The sequence below is a fragment of the Ailuropoda melanoleuca genome, chromosome 13 (assembly GCF_002007445.2).
Source record: "Ailuropoda melanoleuca isolate Jingjing chromosome 13, ASM200744v2, whole genome shotgun sequence".
Classification (NCBI taxonomy): domain Eukaryota; kingdom Metazoa; phylum Chordata; class Mammalia; order Carnivora; family Ursidae; genus Ailuropoda; species Ailuropoda melanoleuca.
The window spans coordinates 13044889-13065494 of NC_048230.1; the positions used below are offsets into that span (position 1 = coordinate 13044889).

Consider the following 20606-nt stretch of genomic DNA (forward strand, 5'->3'; position numbering starts at 1 on the left):
GTTTTACACGCCAATTATATTTCAATTTTTTAAAAGAGAATTCAGTAGTTAAAATGAAAAAATGAAACACGGGACTAATGGTACAACTGTTTCATAGATGTGGCAAAAATCAAGACTGTAAATGACAATTTTAAGAAATCTGTGTACTCCAGTGTGTAATGAGCAAACAATTGTCCTATCTTCTTCATATCCCATCCAGTAAACTAATTTTTTTAGAGAATTAAAGATAATGATTGTAAAAACAATACTGGATTATCTAGCTAGAATTTCTATTGCTTGCTTTTGTTACTACCTAAAACTGGGATTATGGTTTCCTTTTCTCTAGCACATTAAAAATAAATTAGAAGAACATAAAAACCATCCTTTCTCCTTTAAAAAAAAGAAGAAATTATATATAAAATATATAGATCACATCAATCAAAATCAATGAAAACAACACAAGCAAAGAGGATCTGTGTATTCTTTGAAACAGTAAGAAATACTTATTTTGGCAACTAGCTAAGTAAATAAGTACTAAAATACTAGGTCTTCCAGAAATCCAAAAAGAAAATTCAGTTTTTGTTCCTGTTCATATTCATATATTTCTATTACTTAGGGCACATTTATTAGACTGCAAATTTAATGTGTGTATATGGGAGGGGGATAGTAATTGGTAGGAAAAGCAAAAAGAGATGATGAATGACTCAGGAAACCCACAATGCAAGGGAGAACAAGAAAAACAGAAAAGATGAGAAAAGTACTTAGAGAAACAATACAAACACTAATATTACAGATCTCATGTGACATCAAAATGATACAGCATTGATTATACTGTCTTTAAAGTTTCCTGAGCCACAGTTTCTTCAGCTTTTCTATAAAATGGTGATAATAGTATCTATCACCATGATAAATAAGAGATAAAACTGATTATGGGAAAAATTATAGACCAAAGTTAAATTACGCAGTAACTGTCAAAAGATTAAAAAAAAAAAAAAAACACTGAAAGCCAATGAAATAAAGTATCTTGTCAGAATTCTTAGTTGACATGATGAGCTCACTTCTAGTGCAATCTTTCCAACTAAGGGGATAAGAGGTTTTTGTTTTGTTCTGTTTTTAATTACAAAAAGAGAAAAGCAACATGTTAATATCAAGGAAGGAAGAGGGCTGTAAAGCAGGAAGAAGGGAAGGAAGGAAATGCAGTAAGAATTGAAAATTTATCAACTCTGTCTTATAATGCCACCAATTAGTTTACCAAATCCTCCTTCATAAGAGGTAGCAATGGATAAGATTACTACTCCTAGGGGCACTTGGTTGGCTCAGTGGGTAGAACACACAACTGTTGATCTCGTGGTTGTGAGTTCGAGCCCCACATTAGGTGGAGATTACTTAAAAATAAAATCTTAAAAAAAAAAAAAAGACTACTCCTGGGGCGCCTGGGTGGCACAGCGGTTAAGCGTCTGCCTTCGGCTCAGGGCGTGATCCCGGCGTTCTGGGATCGAGCCCCACATCAGGCTCCTCTGCTAGGGCCTGCCTCTTCCTCTCCCACTCCCCCTGCTTGTGTTCCCTCTCTCGGGCTGTCTCTATCTCTGTCAAATAAATAAATAAAATCTTAAAAAAAAAAAAAAAAGACTACTCCTGAATGCTAGTTTTTTTGTGTGTGTTTTTTTTAAGATTTTATTTATTTATTTGACAGAGAGAGAGACAGCCAGCGAGAGAGGGAACACAAGCAGGGGGAGTGGGAGAGGAAGAAGCAGGCTCTCAGCAGAGGAGCCCGATGCAGGGCTCAATCCCAGGACTCTGGGATCACACCCTGAGCCAAAGGCAGACGCTTAACAACTGAGCCACCCAGGTGCCCCATGAATGCTAGTTCTTAACATATTGTCTCCAGAAAATAAGAGGTAATTCTTAAGTTATTTAACCTATAAATGTTACCTCACTATGATTACTAATCTTAAAATTCATAAATAATCTGTTAGAAAATATCTCATGAGTAGTCTAAGAGGAAAGATGAGATGGAAGAAGTAAGGTTTCAGAAGGCTTTCTCAGGGGCTGATCAACAGCATTTGTTAACATTGTTAGATAAAAAGCAGAGTAGTAGTTTTAGAAGTTCAGATAAGCACACAGTACTTTTTTCTTCCTTTACATAGTTCAATTAAATTAAAATTGAAGTCCAAGTTACCCACATTTAAATTGACCAGTATCTGCTGCTTCCTTTTCCTCTATTTCTTTCTCCCTGCTTACATTTGTTTTGAAAGAAGCCATATGGAATATCACTCAGCCATAAAAAAGAATGAAATTGGGACGACTGGGTGGCTCAGTTGGTTAAGCGTCTGCCTTTGGCTCAGGTCATGATCCCAGAGTCCTGGGATCGAGTACCCCATTGGAGTCCTTGCTTGATGGGGAGTCTTCTTCTCCCTTTGCCTGCTGCTTCCCCTGCTTGTGCTTGCTTGCTCTCTCACTCACTATGACATATAAATAAATAAATTCCTTTTTTAAAATTTTTATTTGTTGGGGGGAGGAAGAGAGAGAAAGAAGGACAGAGCATGCGCACAAGCAGGGGGAGCGGCAGGCAGAGGGAATGAGAGAAGCAGGCTCCCCCCTAAGCAGGGAGCCCGATGCGGGACTCGATCCCAGGACTCTGGGATCTGACCCAAGCTGAAGGCAGATGCTCAACCGATTGAGCCACCCAGGCGCCCCAAATAAATAAATTCTTAAAAAAAAAAAATGAAATCTTGCTATTTGCAATGGCATGGATGGAGCTAGAGAGTATTATGCGAAGTGAAGTAAGAGAAAGACAAATATGATTTCACTCATATGTGGAATTGATCAAACAAATGAGCAAAGGGGGAAAAAAAAAAAGAGAGGCAAATCAAGAAACGGACTATAGAGAACAAACTGATGGTTACCAGACTGGAGAGGTGCGGGGAGATGGGTTAAATAGATGAAGGGGATTAAGGAGTGCACCTGTGGTGATGAGCACCAAGTGCTGAATCACTACATTGTACACCTGAAACTAATATTACACTGTGTGTTAACTAACTGGAATTTAAATAAAAACTTGAGGGGCACCTGGGTGGCTTAGTTGGTTGGGCAAGTGACTCTTGATTTTAGCTCAGGTCATGATCTCAGGGTTGTGAGACTGAGCCCCATTTAAGGTTCTGTGCCCAGCGGGAATCTACTTGAGATTCTCTCCTCTGCTCCTTCCCCTGGCTCAGAGTCACCTGGTCTCTCTTCTCTCAAAAATAAAAACAATTAAAAAGTAAATAAATAAACAAATAAAAAAGGCAGTGCCTGACAAGCTTCGTCAGAAGAGTGTGCTACTCTTGATCTCAGAGTCGTGGGTTCAAGCCCCACACTGGGCGTAGAGATTACTAAAAAATAAATAAGTAAACTTAAAAAAAAAAAAAAACCATATGGTATTTCTTAGGAAGGCAGGCAGGCATCCATTCTTATCAGTGCCTGCCTAGACTCTATCTGAACTAAAAACAGACTCTGAAGTCCAAGAAGAACAACAGTGCTCTAGACACTCAGGGAAAATGTCTGAGTATGCAAGATTTACTAGAAATGACACATTATACAAGTCATGCATTTTTCTTTTCTTCTCTCTTTTTCCAGTCTGAAGTCAGTATCTCCTCATGTGATTGCCTCATGTCTCACCAGAAAAGGGTATTTACCAAGTCTTAGTTTGATGCTGGGGTGGAAAATCACCCTTCATTTTTAGCACTTTATAATTGTTCTATTTTGGTTACAAGTAATTAATGAATAATGTTTATTTCCAAATTCAAACTGGAATTGAGAAAACAAAAAGCTTATGACAACCTGCTATGTATGTAAGACAACAATACTAGGCTGTGGGTGGAAAAAAGTAAAAGTAGCTGAGATGAACTTCACTTAAATATCCAAAGCTATGAAAACAAAGTCAGTATGGAATTTACAAAACTATCAGGGACAGGAAACTTAAGAGACAAAAAACAAAGAATAAAGATAAATGGGATCTTCTCTATCATAAGACATGTAAATAGTGGGATTCTTTCCTAAGATAGAATCAATTTTGCTTAACAGATTTATAAATGGTCCTGGCAAAAGGAGCAAAGAGCTTAAGTTTCAAATTTCCAGCTGAAATTAAAATTTTAAAGAAATGCCAAATTCATGACAATAGATTGAAAGATCATATGAACTTGAGCAAAAAGAAATGCAATAGTGTAGACCATAGTAAGATAACACATTTAGGGAAAAATTATTTAAAGATAAAATGATGGGTTATAAGAGTTTTACATTATGAACAAAGAAAAGGGAACTGGGAGTAGTCTCCCAAGTAAACGGTTTATTGAAGTAAACAATTTATTAAAAACATCAGCAAAATGCATTGGCAAAAGGACAACAGTTGTAGAAATCTGAAAAAACACAAGTGTAGTAATGCCCTTAGAAAATCATGTGCAGATCTGATAACTTCATGTTAGGAAAGATATAAAAGAATTAGATATAAAAGAACCATGAAAAAAAAGGGGGGGGAATCCAAGACTTTCAATGGCTGTTAGATATAACAAGTAAATGATTATTTTCTCTAGAAAGTCTGAAAAGGGAACCAACTGAAATCTATACAGTTATGAAAAGAGGAAAGGGGAAGTGTTAAAAAAAATCTTATAATGCTAGAATGAGGGTGGCACCCTTTAAATGTGAGAGAGGCAAATTTAAAACCAACAAATGGCAGTACTGCTTTAATAAAAGGCTGTGAGCTTACTTAAGTCTCTACCTCAAGAAGCAGTCAACACACAAGTCTTTAGAAGTTCTGATCAATTAATTGATGCAGACCTATATCATGGAAGTAGACAGAGAAGTCTGGAGTACATGCGTATTTCTGAAGGGAGCACTGATTAATTATCATGCCCTCTTCCTGTTATCCTAGTGCTTGAGTTTAAAAGCATATAACAGTCAGGTTTTAACATTTCCAAGACAGGAAAATGGGAAGAACACTCCACCAGGAGAATTTCCTTAAATACTCAATAAGAGAGAACTACAGATCTATTATGACAAACCAAACACCTTGGCTAATTAGAAACAAAAACATCTTTTGGGGGGCATCTGGGTGGCTCAGTCAGTGGCTCAGTCAGTTAAGCATCTGCTTTCAGCTCAGGTCCTGATCTGGGATCAAGCCCCCAGGCAGGATCCCAACTCAGTGGGGAGTCTGCTACTCCCCTTCCCTCTGCTCCTCCCCCGTGCTCGTGCTTACACACTTGGGTGCACACGCACGCCCATGCTCTCTCTCATGCTCGCTCTCAAATAAATAAAATCTTTTAAAAAAGCACCTTTTGTAATAGGAAATGAGCATAATAGTTATTATACTGTCCATGTCTTGCATTAAACTCTGATCTTGGGCCCAGACTCCTGGGCGCACTAGGCAGGTGTAACAGAGGGTGGGTTTGTATGCCTATGTTACTGATTTGCAAACTCATGAGCAAAACCACAGCATACATAGTCTGTTGGTCCACGTTTCAATGAAAGGGGCCTTTCCAAAGGCATTTTATAAAAGGTGTTTGAAACATAACCTGAAAAAACTCTTTAAGTTAGTCTAACAAAGGTAACCTGATGCCTACCAAATGCTATTTTTTCCCCATATCTGTAAACAGGTGTGCAAATGAAAAGAACAAAGCAGACATAAAACAAAACTACATTCTACTCCAATATCCAAAGCAAACTAACAAGAAAAATCTTAAACATTTATTACCTACTGTGCTTTCCTAATGACTAGGCTACATTAACCTTTGATTTTCATTTTAAAATCTAGATTCAATTACAACCGCTTCTTCATCAAAAGAAAATTTTTTTCTATTTTAATTTGACCATTGAGAGTTAGTGAGCATCGCTACAATATAACAATTTTAAACTTCCACTATCATGTATTCTTTCCTGTGAGGAATAACTAGCTCAAAATTTTCTATCATTTGTTTTCTCTAAATTTATTTTGTTACCAAAAAGGTAAGCAGAATAAAAATGATTTTTAGGAGGTTGGATTTAAATGTATTCATTAAATTTATTTTTATAAGAAAAGTCTGGCTGAGATGACATAGTTAAATACAGAATTGCACATGTAAAAATAAATGGATTCAGGAATGCACAATGAGTAGGTAAGTTTCCCAGCGGCCATTCATTCAGCAGCTTGCATCAAGCTGCAACTCCTGTTCAGTTAGTTAGTTAATACTACTACAAAAACGGGTTAAAGAAATAGAGAAGACTCAGAAAACAAATAAGGATTAAAAGTTTGGGAGTGGGGTGGTGAGAAAAGAGTTCAAAATAAAGTTAAAGTTTCCTGAGAAAGCAAATAAAATGAGGCATTAAGAATTCCACAATAAAACATGCTAAGTGTGTGTGCTTAGAAACTACAACTATAGAACTATTTCAAGGGCTACCTTTTCTCATTGAGCCCAATGCAAGTGACCTTTGTGTACCAAAGCTAAATGTGCTAGCAGTGGCAATATCCTGCAACAGAATCCTTCAAAAGAGACCACTTAAAATTGCTTAATCTTGATGGTACTTTGTGGTAAAATCATGAGCCAGCCTGAAAGAAGATCTAGCAGGCCTGTCTTTTCAAAAACTAAACGTTGTTGGGTGTGGCTGATTCTGAAAAGAGAAACTACAGTGAACCCTGGTAGCTCTGACACGCCTTTAAACAATAAAGAAATGTGTTTAACATGTGTCTCTCTACTGTTCATTATGGTAAAGTTGATCAGTTTAACCCCTTGCAAACAGGGAAAAGATCTTGAGAGCAGGAAGCTTTTCTGTGAAGTCCTGACGCAACACAAACCATAGCAGTTACTGCAAAGCTTAATGCAAACCCTCTAGAGTCCACGTTGACAAATTCTTTAACAAGCCCTGTGGTTACAGGGAAGCTGGTTTCACTCTGACTCACTCCTACTCAAACAGTTTACTGGAAATGAAGGGGAGGGGGAATTTTCAGAGAAGTCATGTGATGGCCAGACAAACCACAGCCAGTAAAGGTTCGACAGAGTCAAAAACAGGTCCCAGCAACAACTGACACCCAGTGCGTTCAACTGGCACTAAAGTATACGAAAATAGTTGGGTTTCAGATCATCCACACCACGAACTCTTTCATAAATCTCTGTATGTAAAGGCACAGATAGTTCACAGGGGGAAAAACCAGCAGGCATTGATACGGTATGGGCAACTGCAAACACTTCTTAGGAAAATATACGTAACAGAAAATAGCATCAAAGGAATGTTAAAGCACTTTAGTGAGTCTATAAATAATCATTATTAAATGCTTTCCCAAAGTCTCTAAACACATATTCTATCATTACCAAAAGAATGTCAAAAGAACCTTTAATTATCATCTTGCACTTTGGGGGATGTTCCCTGGGTAATCTAATCTACTGCATGAAGAGAAACATACCAACCATAAGAATGAGAACAACCATTATAACTGATGAACTTTTCTTATGTGTTTTCACCAAAAAAATAATGTAAATAACTTGAAACTTCTGAATAGGAAAGGATCTTATTAACCTACAAAAAAAGGTTTTTGGGCCTTAAATATATTTAATACCGACTACGTAAGATAAAAAGATATTAGCATTTAAACTTAATTTGGGGGTTTAGCTTCAATAAATCAAATTAAGTCACAAATATTAATCAATTTAGATCCTGAAGTCCTAAACAGAAGCTAAAAACATGCTCCCTTAAAATAAGATTAAATCCAGAAGTTATAAAATCGAAATTATAAAATCGACTTTGAGGAAAGCCTAAGATGATGTACAGACTCATGACTTATACTCAACAGAAAAACAAGCTAATCAAAATCATAATGGAGGGAAAAACTGCATTCTCTTAACAGGTAAGATTTTAATAAAATTAAAGTTCTTACTTCTGCCTTAATTCTCAATTTCCTATAAGAATAGTAAGAAACAGTAAATTTCACACAGTCAGCAACCTAATATTTTGTGCAAAAGAATCCAAGTAGCTAGGTCACTTGAACAGATGGTGTTTAGGAAAGCAAACTTATTCAAACCATATTCTTCCAAGTAAATATGTACAACATTCCTGCTCTATTGTGTAAGCTTTAAACACAAAAATACCACAACCACCCCCATGCTCCCATTTCCCATTGCTTCAATAATACTGGCCGCTCTACTCTTTTATGATACATCAAGTGAATAGGTTACTTTATTTTTCAAACTTTTTAATTCCTAATGTTTCTAATTTTCCCTTTTCTTTGGCTATGCAGCCTACAGAATAAATAAGTTGCCACAAGAAACTTCATTTGTTTCTAAAATATGGAATTTTATAAATCTTCTTTTATTTAATGTGAATTCAAAAATTACAAGTCATTTATCTACTGACGTTTCCTATATTATCTTCAAGCCTTGTTCTCAGATGACTATTAAACTCAAAGATGCAGAAAATTCAGTCCTTCTTATATAAAATGATCTGTGTTCACTGTAGTTTACATTTTACTTTGCAGAGGAGTGAGACTATTAAGTGAACATGTTTCATGTAATGTACATTTTCTCTCTTGATATTTCTTAGTTTACTCAAAGTTATCTACCACATGAGTAGCATGTGCAAGACCAGGCAGGTGTTGTTGCAAATAATTTTTGTGGGCTCCTCTCGAGGAGTTTATAGACTCCCAGGAGAGATAAGAAAAGTCCATAAGTAGTTTTATTTTTTAAAAATACTTTTAATTTTTATTTTATACTATTTTTTAGAAGGAAACTCTATCCCCAATGTGGGGCTTGAGCTCACCACCCTGAGATCAAGAGTCACATGCTTTACCAACTGAGCTAGCCAGGTACCTCAGAAAGTCCATAAATAGTTTTAAATGAAGGTAGAAAATGACACAAGAAAGTTATAGCAAGGAACAATTTCTGGGGATTAGGAAGATTTTTAAGCAGCAAAGTTTCACAACCAGAGGTATTTTTTCAGGAAGTTATTTTTGTTGCTTTGTTCAGGAAAAGACTGAGGGGAAAAAAACTAGTAAAGAGGAGACCTATTAGGGAGTCACTGGAAATGTTCAGGGAAGAGACAGTAAAGATCTGAACCAGAGAGGACAGATATGAAGATATTAAGAAGGCAGAGTCAACAGGCCTTGAAGAATGACTGGATATGGGAAGCAAAGAGGGAGTCAGATGACTCAGTTTTGATTGTGATTACGAGGATGGTGACATCATTAACAGAGATCAGGAACAAAGAAGAGAAAGAATATCATAAAGAGAACAATTAAACCTTACATGAGGGGTGCCTGAGTGGCTCAGTCAGTTAAGCGTCTGACTCTTGATTTTGGCTCAGGTCATGATCTCAGGGTCATGAGACAGAGCCCCACGTTGGGCTCCCCACTCAGCACAGAGTCTGCTTGAGATTCTCTCCCTCTGCCCCTCCCTCTGCTTGCACGTGCACGCACTCTCTAAATAAATAAAATCATTAAAAAAACCCCAAAAAACCCTGAATGAAATAGTCCATCAAGCACATAAAACAGCTATCTAGACTTGTATTTTAGAAATTATGCTAGAATAGTTCAAGGTCATAGGAAGCTACATTTATTCATGTCTACCTCCCACAGACATTTAGTGAAAACATGATAGAAAGCCAAGAACAAAAGGAAGTCAGTTTAGTGGAAAAATACTGCCTAATCTCAGTACTGTACTCATGAAAATGAGGTACCATAAAGAATCTGAATTCAAATAAATGTATTAATAATCTCTTATTCTCCTCAAAATATCTATGGTACAAAATCCAACCATTAGTCAAAACTAGAATTTAAGCAAATACTTGGCTGTAAAATTGCTACCTAGTAACAATTTCCTAGTAAAAGCATATACACCCTTTAACCTAGTTGGAGAGCACATGATAAAGCAACAAGAGCCAAGTATTTTTTTCATTCTTCCTGCTGATAAACTTATTCTATCAAAGGGTTTTACCTAAACGAATAAAAAACACATTTTCTACCCCAGGCTCAGGCAATCTTAAAATTTAAATACCCACTCATATTACTCATTTTACTTAATTTCCTGTTTTAGCTACAGTTGATCCAACTTTTCTATATTTTAGTGCTCCTATCAAATTGGGGGTTTTACAGAATGCATGTGTCTGTGCTGGAAATTCCAGCACCAAAGTCAGATAAACTTTTGGATCCTTGTGAAACTGAATACTATAAAAACTTTTTTTTTTTTTAAAGATTTTATTTATTTATGTGACAGAGAGACAGCCAGCGAGAGAGAGGGAACACAGCAGGGGGAGTGGGAGAGGAAGAAGCAGGCTCCCAGCCGAGGAGTCCGATGTGGGGCTTGATCCTGGAAGGCCGGGATCACGCCCTGAGCCGAAGGCAGACGCCTAACCACTGCGCTACCCAGGCGCCCCTGAATACTATAAAAACTTTTAAATCACAATGACTAAGATATAACTAAAAGATACCAGTAAGGTTATAGCTTACCAAACAAATACAAATATAGTATCTTTTTATATACCAATAACTATTTACAAAAATGTAACATCCAATTTATAACCATAAAGTGTAAGACAAAACTAACATATTGATATCACTGGGAAAATGTTGGAATGACAAATAAATAGCTAGTTACCTAAAGGTGAGAAAGTTAGATTTCTACATTATATGATAAAAACATTTTAGTAAATATTTAAAGATAAAAGAGTCAAACCATAAATATACTAAAAGGAAATACGGCTGATTATTCACTACATAATTGTAAAGGTTCAGGAAGATAATTTTAGGCATTACTCCAGAAGGGAAAGTCTAAGATATTAGAATTTTTAAAAAAGTAAACTTGTATCCAAGAAGTAAAGCATAATAAAAACACACAATAAACAATATGGAAAAAACAGCAGAAGCATATGACAAAAGAGATCTCCTTAAAAATGTCAATCAATAAGAAAGTGAGAAATATACTAAATATAAAAAATGGGTAAATGAACGAGTTAGATGAAGTCTTTTTCTTTCTTTTTTTGTTTACCTGTATTTTCAACATGTTATATAATAAACATACTTTGTAACCAGAAAGAAAGTTGTTATAAAAGGCAAAGATATAGAAAATATTCGATGACACTGAAAAACATTCATAGGATGCTTTTATATTCAAAGCAAGTCACAAAGCAATATATACAATTCACTCTTATAGATGCTTATAGAAAAACTGAAGGATAGAGGAATTGTTTTTAAATACGCACATAAATTTTCCACAGTGAACTGTGTCACTTCATAATAACACAATTTTAAAAATCAGTATCAAATGTCTATGACATACACATGAAAAAGGAACTTCAGACTAATATTTATGGTATGATTCTAGTTTTTATTTTTAAAAGTTATATATGCAAAGACAACAGTCTAGAACGTGGTAATTATTATCCCACTCTGGGAAGTAGGTATGTGGGCTTTCACTTTTTACTTTTACTACTTCTGGATTTTTTCAATCCTATTACTTTAAGCACTTATGTAATTTTAAAATATGCAAATTTAGAAAAAAACAGAAGTGAAGAGCCTAAAACAAATGTTACTGAAAAGATAAAAAATATTTTTAAGATCACTATTTACAAATAAAATGACAAAAAAATCTTTGTAAATTGTTATAGATTTATTTGCATAGTGAATACCTTAAAAACAAAAACAAGAATGCGTCACAAAAATGTATCAAAACAGCTGAGGTATAATAGATCTTACTTGGACATAGTAATGGTCCACAGTGTTAGCAAGAACAAACAAAAACAAGAACTTATTTTTGCTAAGCCACAGTCAGAAACTCTTCTTTGAATAATGAATTAAAATATTAGTACTCTCTCAGATAATTTATAATGTGGAAAACTGGCAACAGTTCCCTCCCCAACTATTCTACCCCCACCCCTATAACCGCAAAATAAATAAACGAAAGTTATAAACATCACACAACCCCTTGTCTAAATCTGGGAAAAAGTATACAGAGATAAATATACCCACATATGCTAAAATCTGTAATAAGCCACAGAACTGAAGAAAACTGGTAAAAAAACAAAACAATGAAAGGCCATAAAGAAAAACCAAATCAAATATAGGAGAAAGAAAAAAATTTTAAATTGGTTCTTCACTTTTTATTGCATTAACCTAGAGGAAAATGTTGCTATGTTGTAGTACAGTAAGCACAGTACTACTAATCTTGATGTCAGAAAACTGCGCTGGGTGCCGGCTCTGAGATTCACTGGCTGTGTGTTCCTGAATGTGCTTCCTGTCCAAATCAGGAAAAATATCCCTACTTCAGAGTTGTACTGCGGCCCTTCATTTAAAGGGCCTTATACATAGTTTTATTGACCTCAGAAAGAAAATCAATAGTTGTCAGGGATGAATTAGTCTTTTATCATATTATTTCACTTAATTATTTTCTAGTTTGACTGGATAATTGGTTTACAGTACATATAACCACAATTCTGGGTAAATTTTAAATGAAATGTTAATAAAGAATATGTAATTTCTGATTAAAGGACATGAAACAGAATGCCCACATTCTGCTTACTTGATCTTTCAATATAAGCGGATATAAAACAAGGGAATTAGAAATATATAGTTTATCCTAAAACAGTGATTGTAATTACTGGCTTTACAGGATGAAAGCAGCCAAACCTCATAACTATCAGAGGTATTGTGTGCAGGCTGGTTTCCACGACTCAAAACAAACAAAGCAGAATTAGAGAAGATCCAGTCAAAAAGTAACTAAAATAATCAGGGCCATAACAGATGAACCAAAAAAGAGTTTGCCCTAATGGAAGAAAAAGATTTAAGTATCTTCAAGACTCAAAAGTCTTCAAGAGCTCAAATCATACGTACAAAATGAAGCATAATCTACTTCATCAAATTCTAGAAGATCTGAGTTTTTAAGAGGTTGAGCTTTTAGATGGTAACAAGTTTACAGAATGCATTATTTATAATCCTAGAATCAAAAACTTGCAAAGAATGAAATGAGTCATTCAGTTAGTATTTTACACAATGCAGGAAGTGCTGCGCATGGATCCATGAAAGGTATCACAGAGAGAGATAAGGCGTTCATTCTTTTTGAAATAGCAATTCCATTTCTACAAAATTAAAACTGATAGGCAGTTGGGTTTTTTGCTTTTGTTTTGTTTCAATATTAAGACATTGTGGGCCTCAGAAAACCTCTACCGACTGATTCTAAGACAAAGTTTACCTCTGTAGTTTTTCAGCATGACTATATCCTCTTGCCACAGGAGAGACAACTTTTGGATATTTGACAAGTTCATCATTTCCCCCTTTCAAGGAAATAGGTCTAAATTCTTTTCAACACACTTTTACATTATATAAATTCAAGATCATTTACCATCCCATTCCCCTCCTATAAAGAAATTCTGGTTTGTCAATGTTCTATTCTATTAAAAATGATATCACAGAAAGGTTCCCACTTCAAGATAGCTTGTGGTAGGTTAGAGATGGCTGCAAATTCCTGCTTACTCCTCTCACTGGGAGGTAGGCTCTAATTCGCCTCTCTGAATTTGGGCTAGCTTTAGCGACTTACTTAGCCAACAAAATGTGGCAGAGTAACTGGAATTTCTGAGGTTACATCATAAGAAACCTTGCATCTTCCACCTAAATTCGTTCTGAACACGTTTTTGGAACTCAGATGCCATGATAAGAGGAAGCCCAAGAATCTCCATGAAGAGTAACTTGAGGTCCCAAACTAACAGTCCAGCTGAACTCCCAAGCCAACAGCCAGAATCAATTTGTCATAAACCATCTTGAAAGTAAATTCTCCAATTTACAGTCAAGCCATTTTGAGTAAATTTCATATATGTGAGCACTATAAATGTTTTTGTTTTAAACCAGTAAATACTGAGGTAGTTTATTACTCAAAAATAGATAGCTGGAATACCTCCTATCTTAATAATAACCCCCCAAAATTAAAAGCAGAAACACGAACTCTGTCTTTGATGAAATGAGCATTAATGAAGACAAGGGAAGATGGAAAAAAAGATTATACCTGAGAACCTACAGTGAAGGATATGGAAGAGAAGCAAAGTGATCTGCATTATAGAACTCCAAAAAAGTACCTTTGGCTGAACTGCAGAAGAGGCTGGGGTAGGGCCAAAACCAAGGAGACTGTATGTTATTTTTTTTTTTTAAGATTTTATTATTTATTTGACAGAGAGAGAGACAGCCAGTGAGAGAGGGAACACAAGCAGGGGGAGTGGGAGAGGAAGAAGCAGGCTCCTAGCAGAGGAGCCTGATGTGGGGCTCGATCCCAGGACCCTGGGATCACGCCCTGAGCCGAAGGCAGACGCTTAACGACTGTGCCACCCAGGCACCCCTGTATGTTATTTTTTAAGATTAATTTACTTTAGAGAGAGAGAGAGCATGAGTGGGGAGAGGGACAGAAGGAAAGAGAGAGGGAGAGAACTAGACTCCTCACTGAGTGCAGAGCCTGACACAGGGCTCGATCTCACGACCCTGAGATCACGACCTGAGCCAAAATCAAGAGTCAGCCTAACTGACTGAGCCACCCAGATTTCCCGAGGAGACTGTATAAGAAGTAGAGTCCTAGGTTCCACCCCTACTTAGCACCCATAAAAGACATCAAGTATAGTCTCTAGACAAAGTGAACCAAAGGTTCTGGGCTCAGGACATGGTTATGCAGGTATCCACAGTCTGAACATTAAGCGAGTTAAACAGTAAGTCTATATGAAGAGGAGTCAGGATGGCATTAGCTCCATCAATACCAACACCATAGATCTGAAGACAACTGAGCAATGACTTCCAAATTCTAAGTTAAAAAAATGATTTTCAACTAGGAATACTACATTCAGTTAACTAAGTGTGAACGAAGGACAAAGCATTTTCAGAATTTCCATCTACTCATTCTTTCTCAGGAAGTTACGGTAGAATGTATTCAACCAAAATGAAGGAATAAATCAAGAAAGAAGAAAACAGGGGCACTTGGCTGGCTCAGTCAGTAGAGTATGCAACTCTTAATCTTAGGGTCGTTGAGTTTGAGCCCCATGTTGGGGGGTAGAGATTACTAAAAAAAAATAAAAACAAATAAACAAAAACAAAAGAAGAGATCCAAATGGAAAAAGAAGCAATTATGCAGAGGGAATCCAAGAGAATACAGTCCAGATTGCAGTGCAGGGTGGGGTGTGGGGGGGAGCTCCTGAGTGAGGACTCCCAAGAAAGAAAATAGAATTGATACTATCTTACAGGTGTTACCAAGTGGAAAGTGATAATAGAAAGGTGTTTTACAGAGCTGGTAGAAGGGACAGAAGAGATTGAAAAAACTATGCAAATGAAAAAAACGTTAATTCCAAAACAAAAGTTTAAAAAAAAAAAAAAAAGGAAAACAACGACAGTATGTTAGTTGACTTAACAGAGAACAATACTTAAACCTACTTGGCATCTAATCCACAGCATAAAAATTCAAAACTACAAGCATCCTAGACTTATTCTACTTTAGCTTGATTTTATATAGATGAAAAAAGGAGTTTTTGAGATGTTAAATGACATACATTAACCACTGCCACAATTCCAGGTGTTATCAGTTGTTGCTACTGAAGATACTCAGTCATTTAGTCTATGGATGGACATGGTTTCAGTAGTTGGAATAATGATGCCGGCATTCTGAGTTCTGGTTCTAGCTCTACTTCTAAGTGTGTAAAATTAGGGAGGTAACAACTTCTAGATCTGAAGTTTTCTATAAAATTAGAAGAACAGTACCTTTCCATACTACTTCAGTTAACACAAGGGTCAAATTAGATACCGGGTTTTAAAAAGCATTAAAAATAATTAAAAAGTTGTTTATATTAGTAACAACTATTAGCATTAATAAAAGCATTATGATGTGAGGAGAAGAGACATAGTACCTGGTTGATAGATAAGACAAAACAAATACCAAGGCCAACCTGTCTCTTTCCACACACAGCAGATGCTCATAGCTCTCTGATTTGTTTGTTTTATATTTGGTTATTTGGCTATTCTATATTCATATTTGAAAGTTTTGCTTTCAATTAAAAACTGTAACTATCCTTAGTGCACTTCCACTTAATAATGCCTTTTTAAAAAGCCCATCTGTCATTAAAATACATGTTTTCTGGGGAGTCTGGGTGGCTCAGCCAGTTAAGCGTCTGCCTTCAGCTCAGGTCATGACCTCAGAGTCCTGGGATCCAGCCTGTGTCAGGCTCTCTGCTAGGCTGGGAGCCTGCTTCTCCCTCTCCATCTGCCGCTCCCATTGCTTGTGCTTTCTCACTCACTCTCTCTCTCAAATAAAGAAAATCTTTATATATATATATGTATATATACACATATATATGTACATACACATATATATACATACATATACATACATATATATACATACATATATATTTAATTTTTTTTCTTCCCCCTCCAGGGTAATGGTTTTTTGAGTCTCAGATTCCACTGAGAAGAAAACTATGAACTCACTTCTCATAAAAATGTGTGTACGCTTATGTGGGCACATGCACTTACAAACACAAAACAATAAGACAATTTTTCAAAGAATTTCATTTCATAGGTTAATAAACAAATCTGGGAAGGGAAATGTATTTTCTATATAATCTCTCAAAAGTCTCTCTTTTATATCTTTTTTATTTTTGTCTATGTTGATTTCTACTGTCATTCCTAAGATGGAGACTCAATCAGTTAATAATATTCTCAGGAATTTTCCTGCAAAGAATAAAACACCTATTTTATAACATAAAGATACAGGTTGATATATAGTTTATACTCGGGTATAAAGGCCTCAGCCTCCCCTTGCCCCCCCCACTGTTAAAGGATAAGTTTATTGTAATTGTCCTCTCTTTCTTTAAAAAGTGTATATATATGTATAAATACATATATATATTGTGTGTGTGTGTGTATATATATATACACATATATGTATGTGTATATAGATATTTAAAGTAAACTCTACGCCCAATGTGGGGCTCAAACTGATGACGCAGAGCAAGAAAAACATGCTCTACTGAGCCCGCCAGGTGCCCCAAAAACCCTCTTTTTTTTTTTTTTAAAGTAATCTCTACCCTCAATGTGGGGCTCAAACTCATGACCCTGAGATCAAGAGTTGCATGCTCTATCAACTGAGCTGACCAGGTACCCTTGTAATTTGTCCTTTCTTAATTAGGAGCTCCCAAATAATTTCCTCCAAACATGGTAAACTATTTTGACGTTATTCTCAAAAATTTATTCAGAAGTTCAACTATTTGGGACTCATAGCCTGACTCACCTATTTGCCCCCCTTATTTAGTTAGTGGTCTGCTTGGTAATACTTAAAAACACATAATGGACAAAGAAATGTTTCGGCTCCTTAACTTCACTGGCAAGAAAAATTTACCCTGGTTTCTGGCCAGGTGTTTCAGCTTAGTCTGAGTTGTCTCGTGGACTTTCTGTATCTCTCTATTCTAAAATCAAGATTATAATCACTTTTCTATTTCAGCTTTTCAATATTCTATCCCAAACCGTGTATTTTTTATTTTTACGCTGGCAGTTTTCTTCTTTAAAGTAACTATTAACAATTTCACCTTAGCCATACTTCTTTAAGGATAATTAAAGTATTCTGTTTTTTTCCTACTGTGCTTACTTGTGCAGTCTCTGCGTGTTCCAGCATTTCTTCGAACTCCTGATATTCTTCATCATCTGGTTCAGCACCTGAGAGGCGAGCTGCCCTGGCCATGAAATATGGAGGTAGCTCTCCAATTGCTGTACCGATACCCTATGTGCGAAACCAAATACTCACATCAGATTCTGTTCCCAACACAGTGACACTAAACAGAGCAAATCTATATTTTTCTACATCATCAAAAGCATGTTAAGATGTATGTGTTAGGGAGGAAAGCATATACTACATAATCAAAAGAACGTAAGTGTGAATCCTGGCCCTAATACTGACCTATGTAATGTCAGGCAAGATGATATAAACTCTTAGACAATAGCTGGCGCATTGCAGATAGGAAATTAGTGTTAGTTCTCTAGCATCTCTACTTATACTGTTATTTTGCCAGTTTTTTTCCCCTTTTCAAATTTCCAAATGATTTGGTAATGAGTATTCACCAGTAGAATGTCAGATAAAATATTAAAAAAATTTTTTTTCTAGGAAATCTTCTGGTATTTAGGGTGTTGCTTTAATCTCAATACAACTTTATTTTGTGCAGAGTTAAACCTTTCAACAATTTGTGGTCAGGAAGCCCCTTGAAAACTCAACATTAGGATGGATAAATTTTCACCGCAGGAAAAATGTTTATTTCCTCAGGACATTGAGTGACTCATGTTTCAGTCACTTTGTGGATTCTTGTTTTTGAAGAGAATTTTTTTTTCAATCAATTTAGGACATAAGGATGAAAACAAAGGTAAGAGAATCAGGAACTTGGTTTGGACTTAAAATGCTTAAATACAAGATAATAATGTAAAAGGTACAGAGTCTCCAGGACAATTCTCAACTTTGAACCATCCTTCTCTGCCTTGAGTCATAGTGAATGAAAAAGCTTTGGTAATTCTCAGAAAAAAATTTTAGGTCTTTCTATTCACTCTGTACTATGACTTTGTCAGCAAATGCCTTGAAAAGAATCCCCAAAGAACATTATCAAATTCAAACATTTTGTGTTCACACTGTTATAGCCTGATGTGTGGAATCAACAATCTCCAAATGAAACTGCATTATCCACATGTGAAACAAGAGTTCTGAAAAAGAATATACTTAAGTGCCAAAAGAATCAGGCTATACTTGGAGAACACAGAGAAGAAAGTGAGGAGAGACTATACAACGAAGGATATATGAATAAAACACAAATCATATTTTGCTAAACAAAAAAAGTGAACATTAGTCAACTTCAGAGGATATCAGAGAACCAATTTATTATTTAAAAAACAGGTAAAAGAAAGGGAAAGAATCCATTACTTATCCTGTCTTATCTACATGAAAGATATCTCAGAGTAGACAAATTGGTGAAAAGGAGGTTTCTCTTTATAAAAATATTCTAGTCAATAACTAAAGGAAAAAATGATGTGATTGGAATATCCCCAGTTTATAACCCCTAATAAAATAATGGAGTTGTACAATGGTGCTAATATCACAAAAAGACGATCAGATATTATTATACTTTGTGATACAAATACACAAGACTATCAAGTGTATTCTTGTCAAAAAAAGTTTTTTTCAAGACTCTCAATCTAACTATCAAATCAAAAGAAACACAGAGAACAGAGAAACATATTTGAACTACCCCCACTGGGATACAATCAGTAAAATCCAGACTGTGGAAAACTATATTTGACAAACAACATGGTTTCAACAACAAATAAATTTGAAACAAAAAACAAGGAAATAAACGCAATCAGAAAAATCTGAACATTAAAGGGGTAACTGACTTGAAAAGACTATTCCTAATTTCTCTCAGGTGTGATAATGTTTTTTAAGTCCTAACACTGATACATTTACAGATGAAATGTGGTGTGTTAGATAGGATAGCTTCAGGATAATTGACAACCAAGTGAAAAGGATGTAGATAAATCATATTAGTGAGGAATTAATATTAGCTGAGGTTGGGTGATAATACATTAAATTAATTATATAATTCTCCATACTTAAATTTTTTCCCATTACAAAAAATGGGAAGAAAAATTAATTGCAACATTTTATTCAAAACATGAACTTCTCTTAAAACCTGTTAACTCAAATGTTCAATAGTTCTGAAAGCAATCACATGATTCAAACTCATGACAAGTTTCCTTAAAGCTAAAAAGGAAGTAATAATGGATTGAAATGAAATCAAGAGTTACATACTATCTTATACTTGGTTGACCATATTTATTGTTACGGTTTAATTCTGCTCATGTTTTCCTACATTATCAAGAAACAGGAACGATGAACACGAGTCAATACTGTTTTTTACATAAATAAATAAAAGAAATATAGTCATCCAGACAGGTCCTCCAAAACACATTATATTCTAGACATAAAAGTTTATTTAGTCATTATTCTCAAATTAGATACTGAAGTCCCATAATCTCATGATTCTTACAAAACAATTTTATAATTCTTGCAAAATCAAAACAAAAAAACCAAAACAGAACTGTGGAACACTAAAAACTGTCAGCCTAGGTTTAATTAAGGGGAAGAAATAACTGGCTTCCCTACTGCAAAACAAAGAGACAAGTGGTTTTTAGTCAAGCAATAATTCAGAAAGCTCTTCTAAAAACCATGCGGTCCATATCAATTGATTACCCTGAAGTCCCTGCTTCTTGAATTGGAGAAGAGTTTAACATGCACAAAATATGCAAAACCAAGAGGGAAATATCTTCCTGAAGTGTCATTTTTTTTTTAAGATTTTATTTATTTATTTGAGATAGAGAGTGATCCAGACAGCAGGAACAGGAGAACAGAGGGAGAGGGAGAAGCGGGCTCCCCGCTGAGCAGAGTTTCCCAATGCGGGGTACCATCCCAGGACCCTGGGATCATATCTGAGCCTAAGGCAGATGCTTAACTGAGCCACCCAGGCGCCCCTGCAGTGTCAATTTTATTCAAAGATTTGGGGGAGGAGAAAAATCCTGAATTTTCACGCTTTTAAAAAGTTCTGTCCAGTGGATTCACAAGCAAATCACCAGCATTTTGCTTTTT

General features: G+C 35.6%; 1 protein-coding gene across 2 annotated transcripts in view; it reads right to left on the minus strand.

Moving 5' to 3' along the window:
• Positions 1-20606, minus strand: part of VMP1 (vacuole membrane protein 1) — a 125271-nt gene that overhangs the window by 45354 nt on the left and 59311 nt on the right. For both annotated transcript variants that reach the window (XM_019803877.2, XM_002923315.4), the window contains one exon: positions 17574-17705. In XM_019803877.2, coding sequence (XP_019659436.1) covers positions 17574-17705 — 132 coding nt within the window. The remainder of the gene's footprint in view (positions 1-17573; positions 17706-20606) is intronic.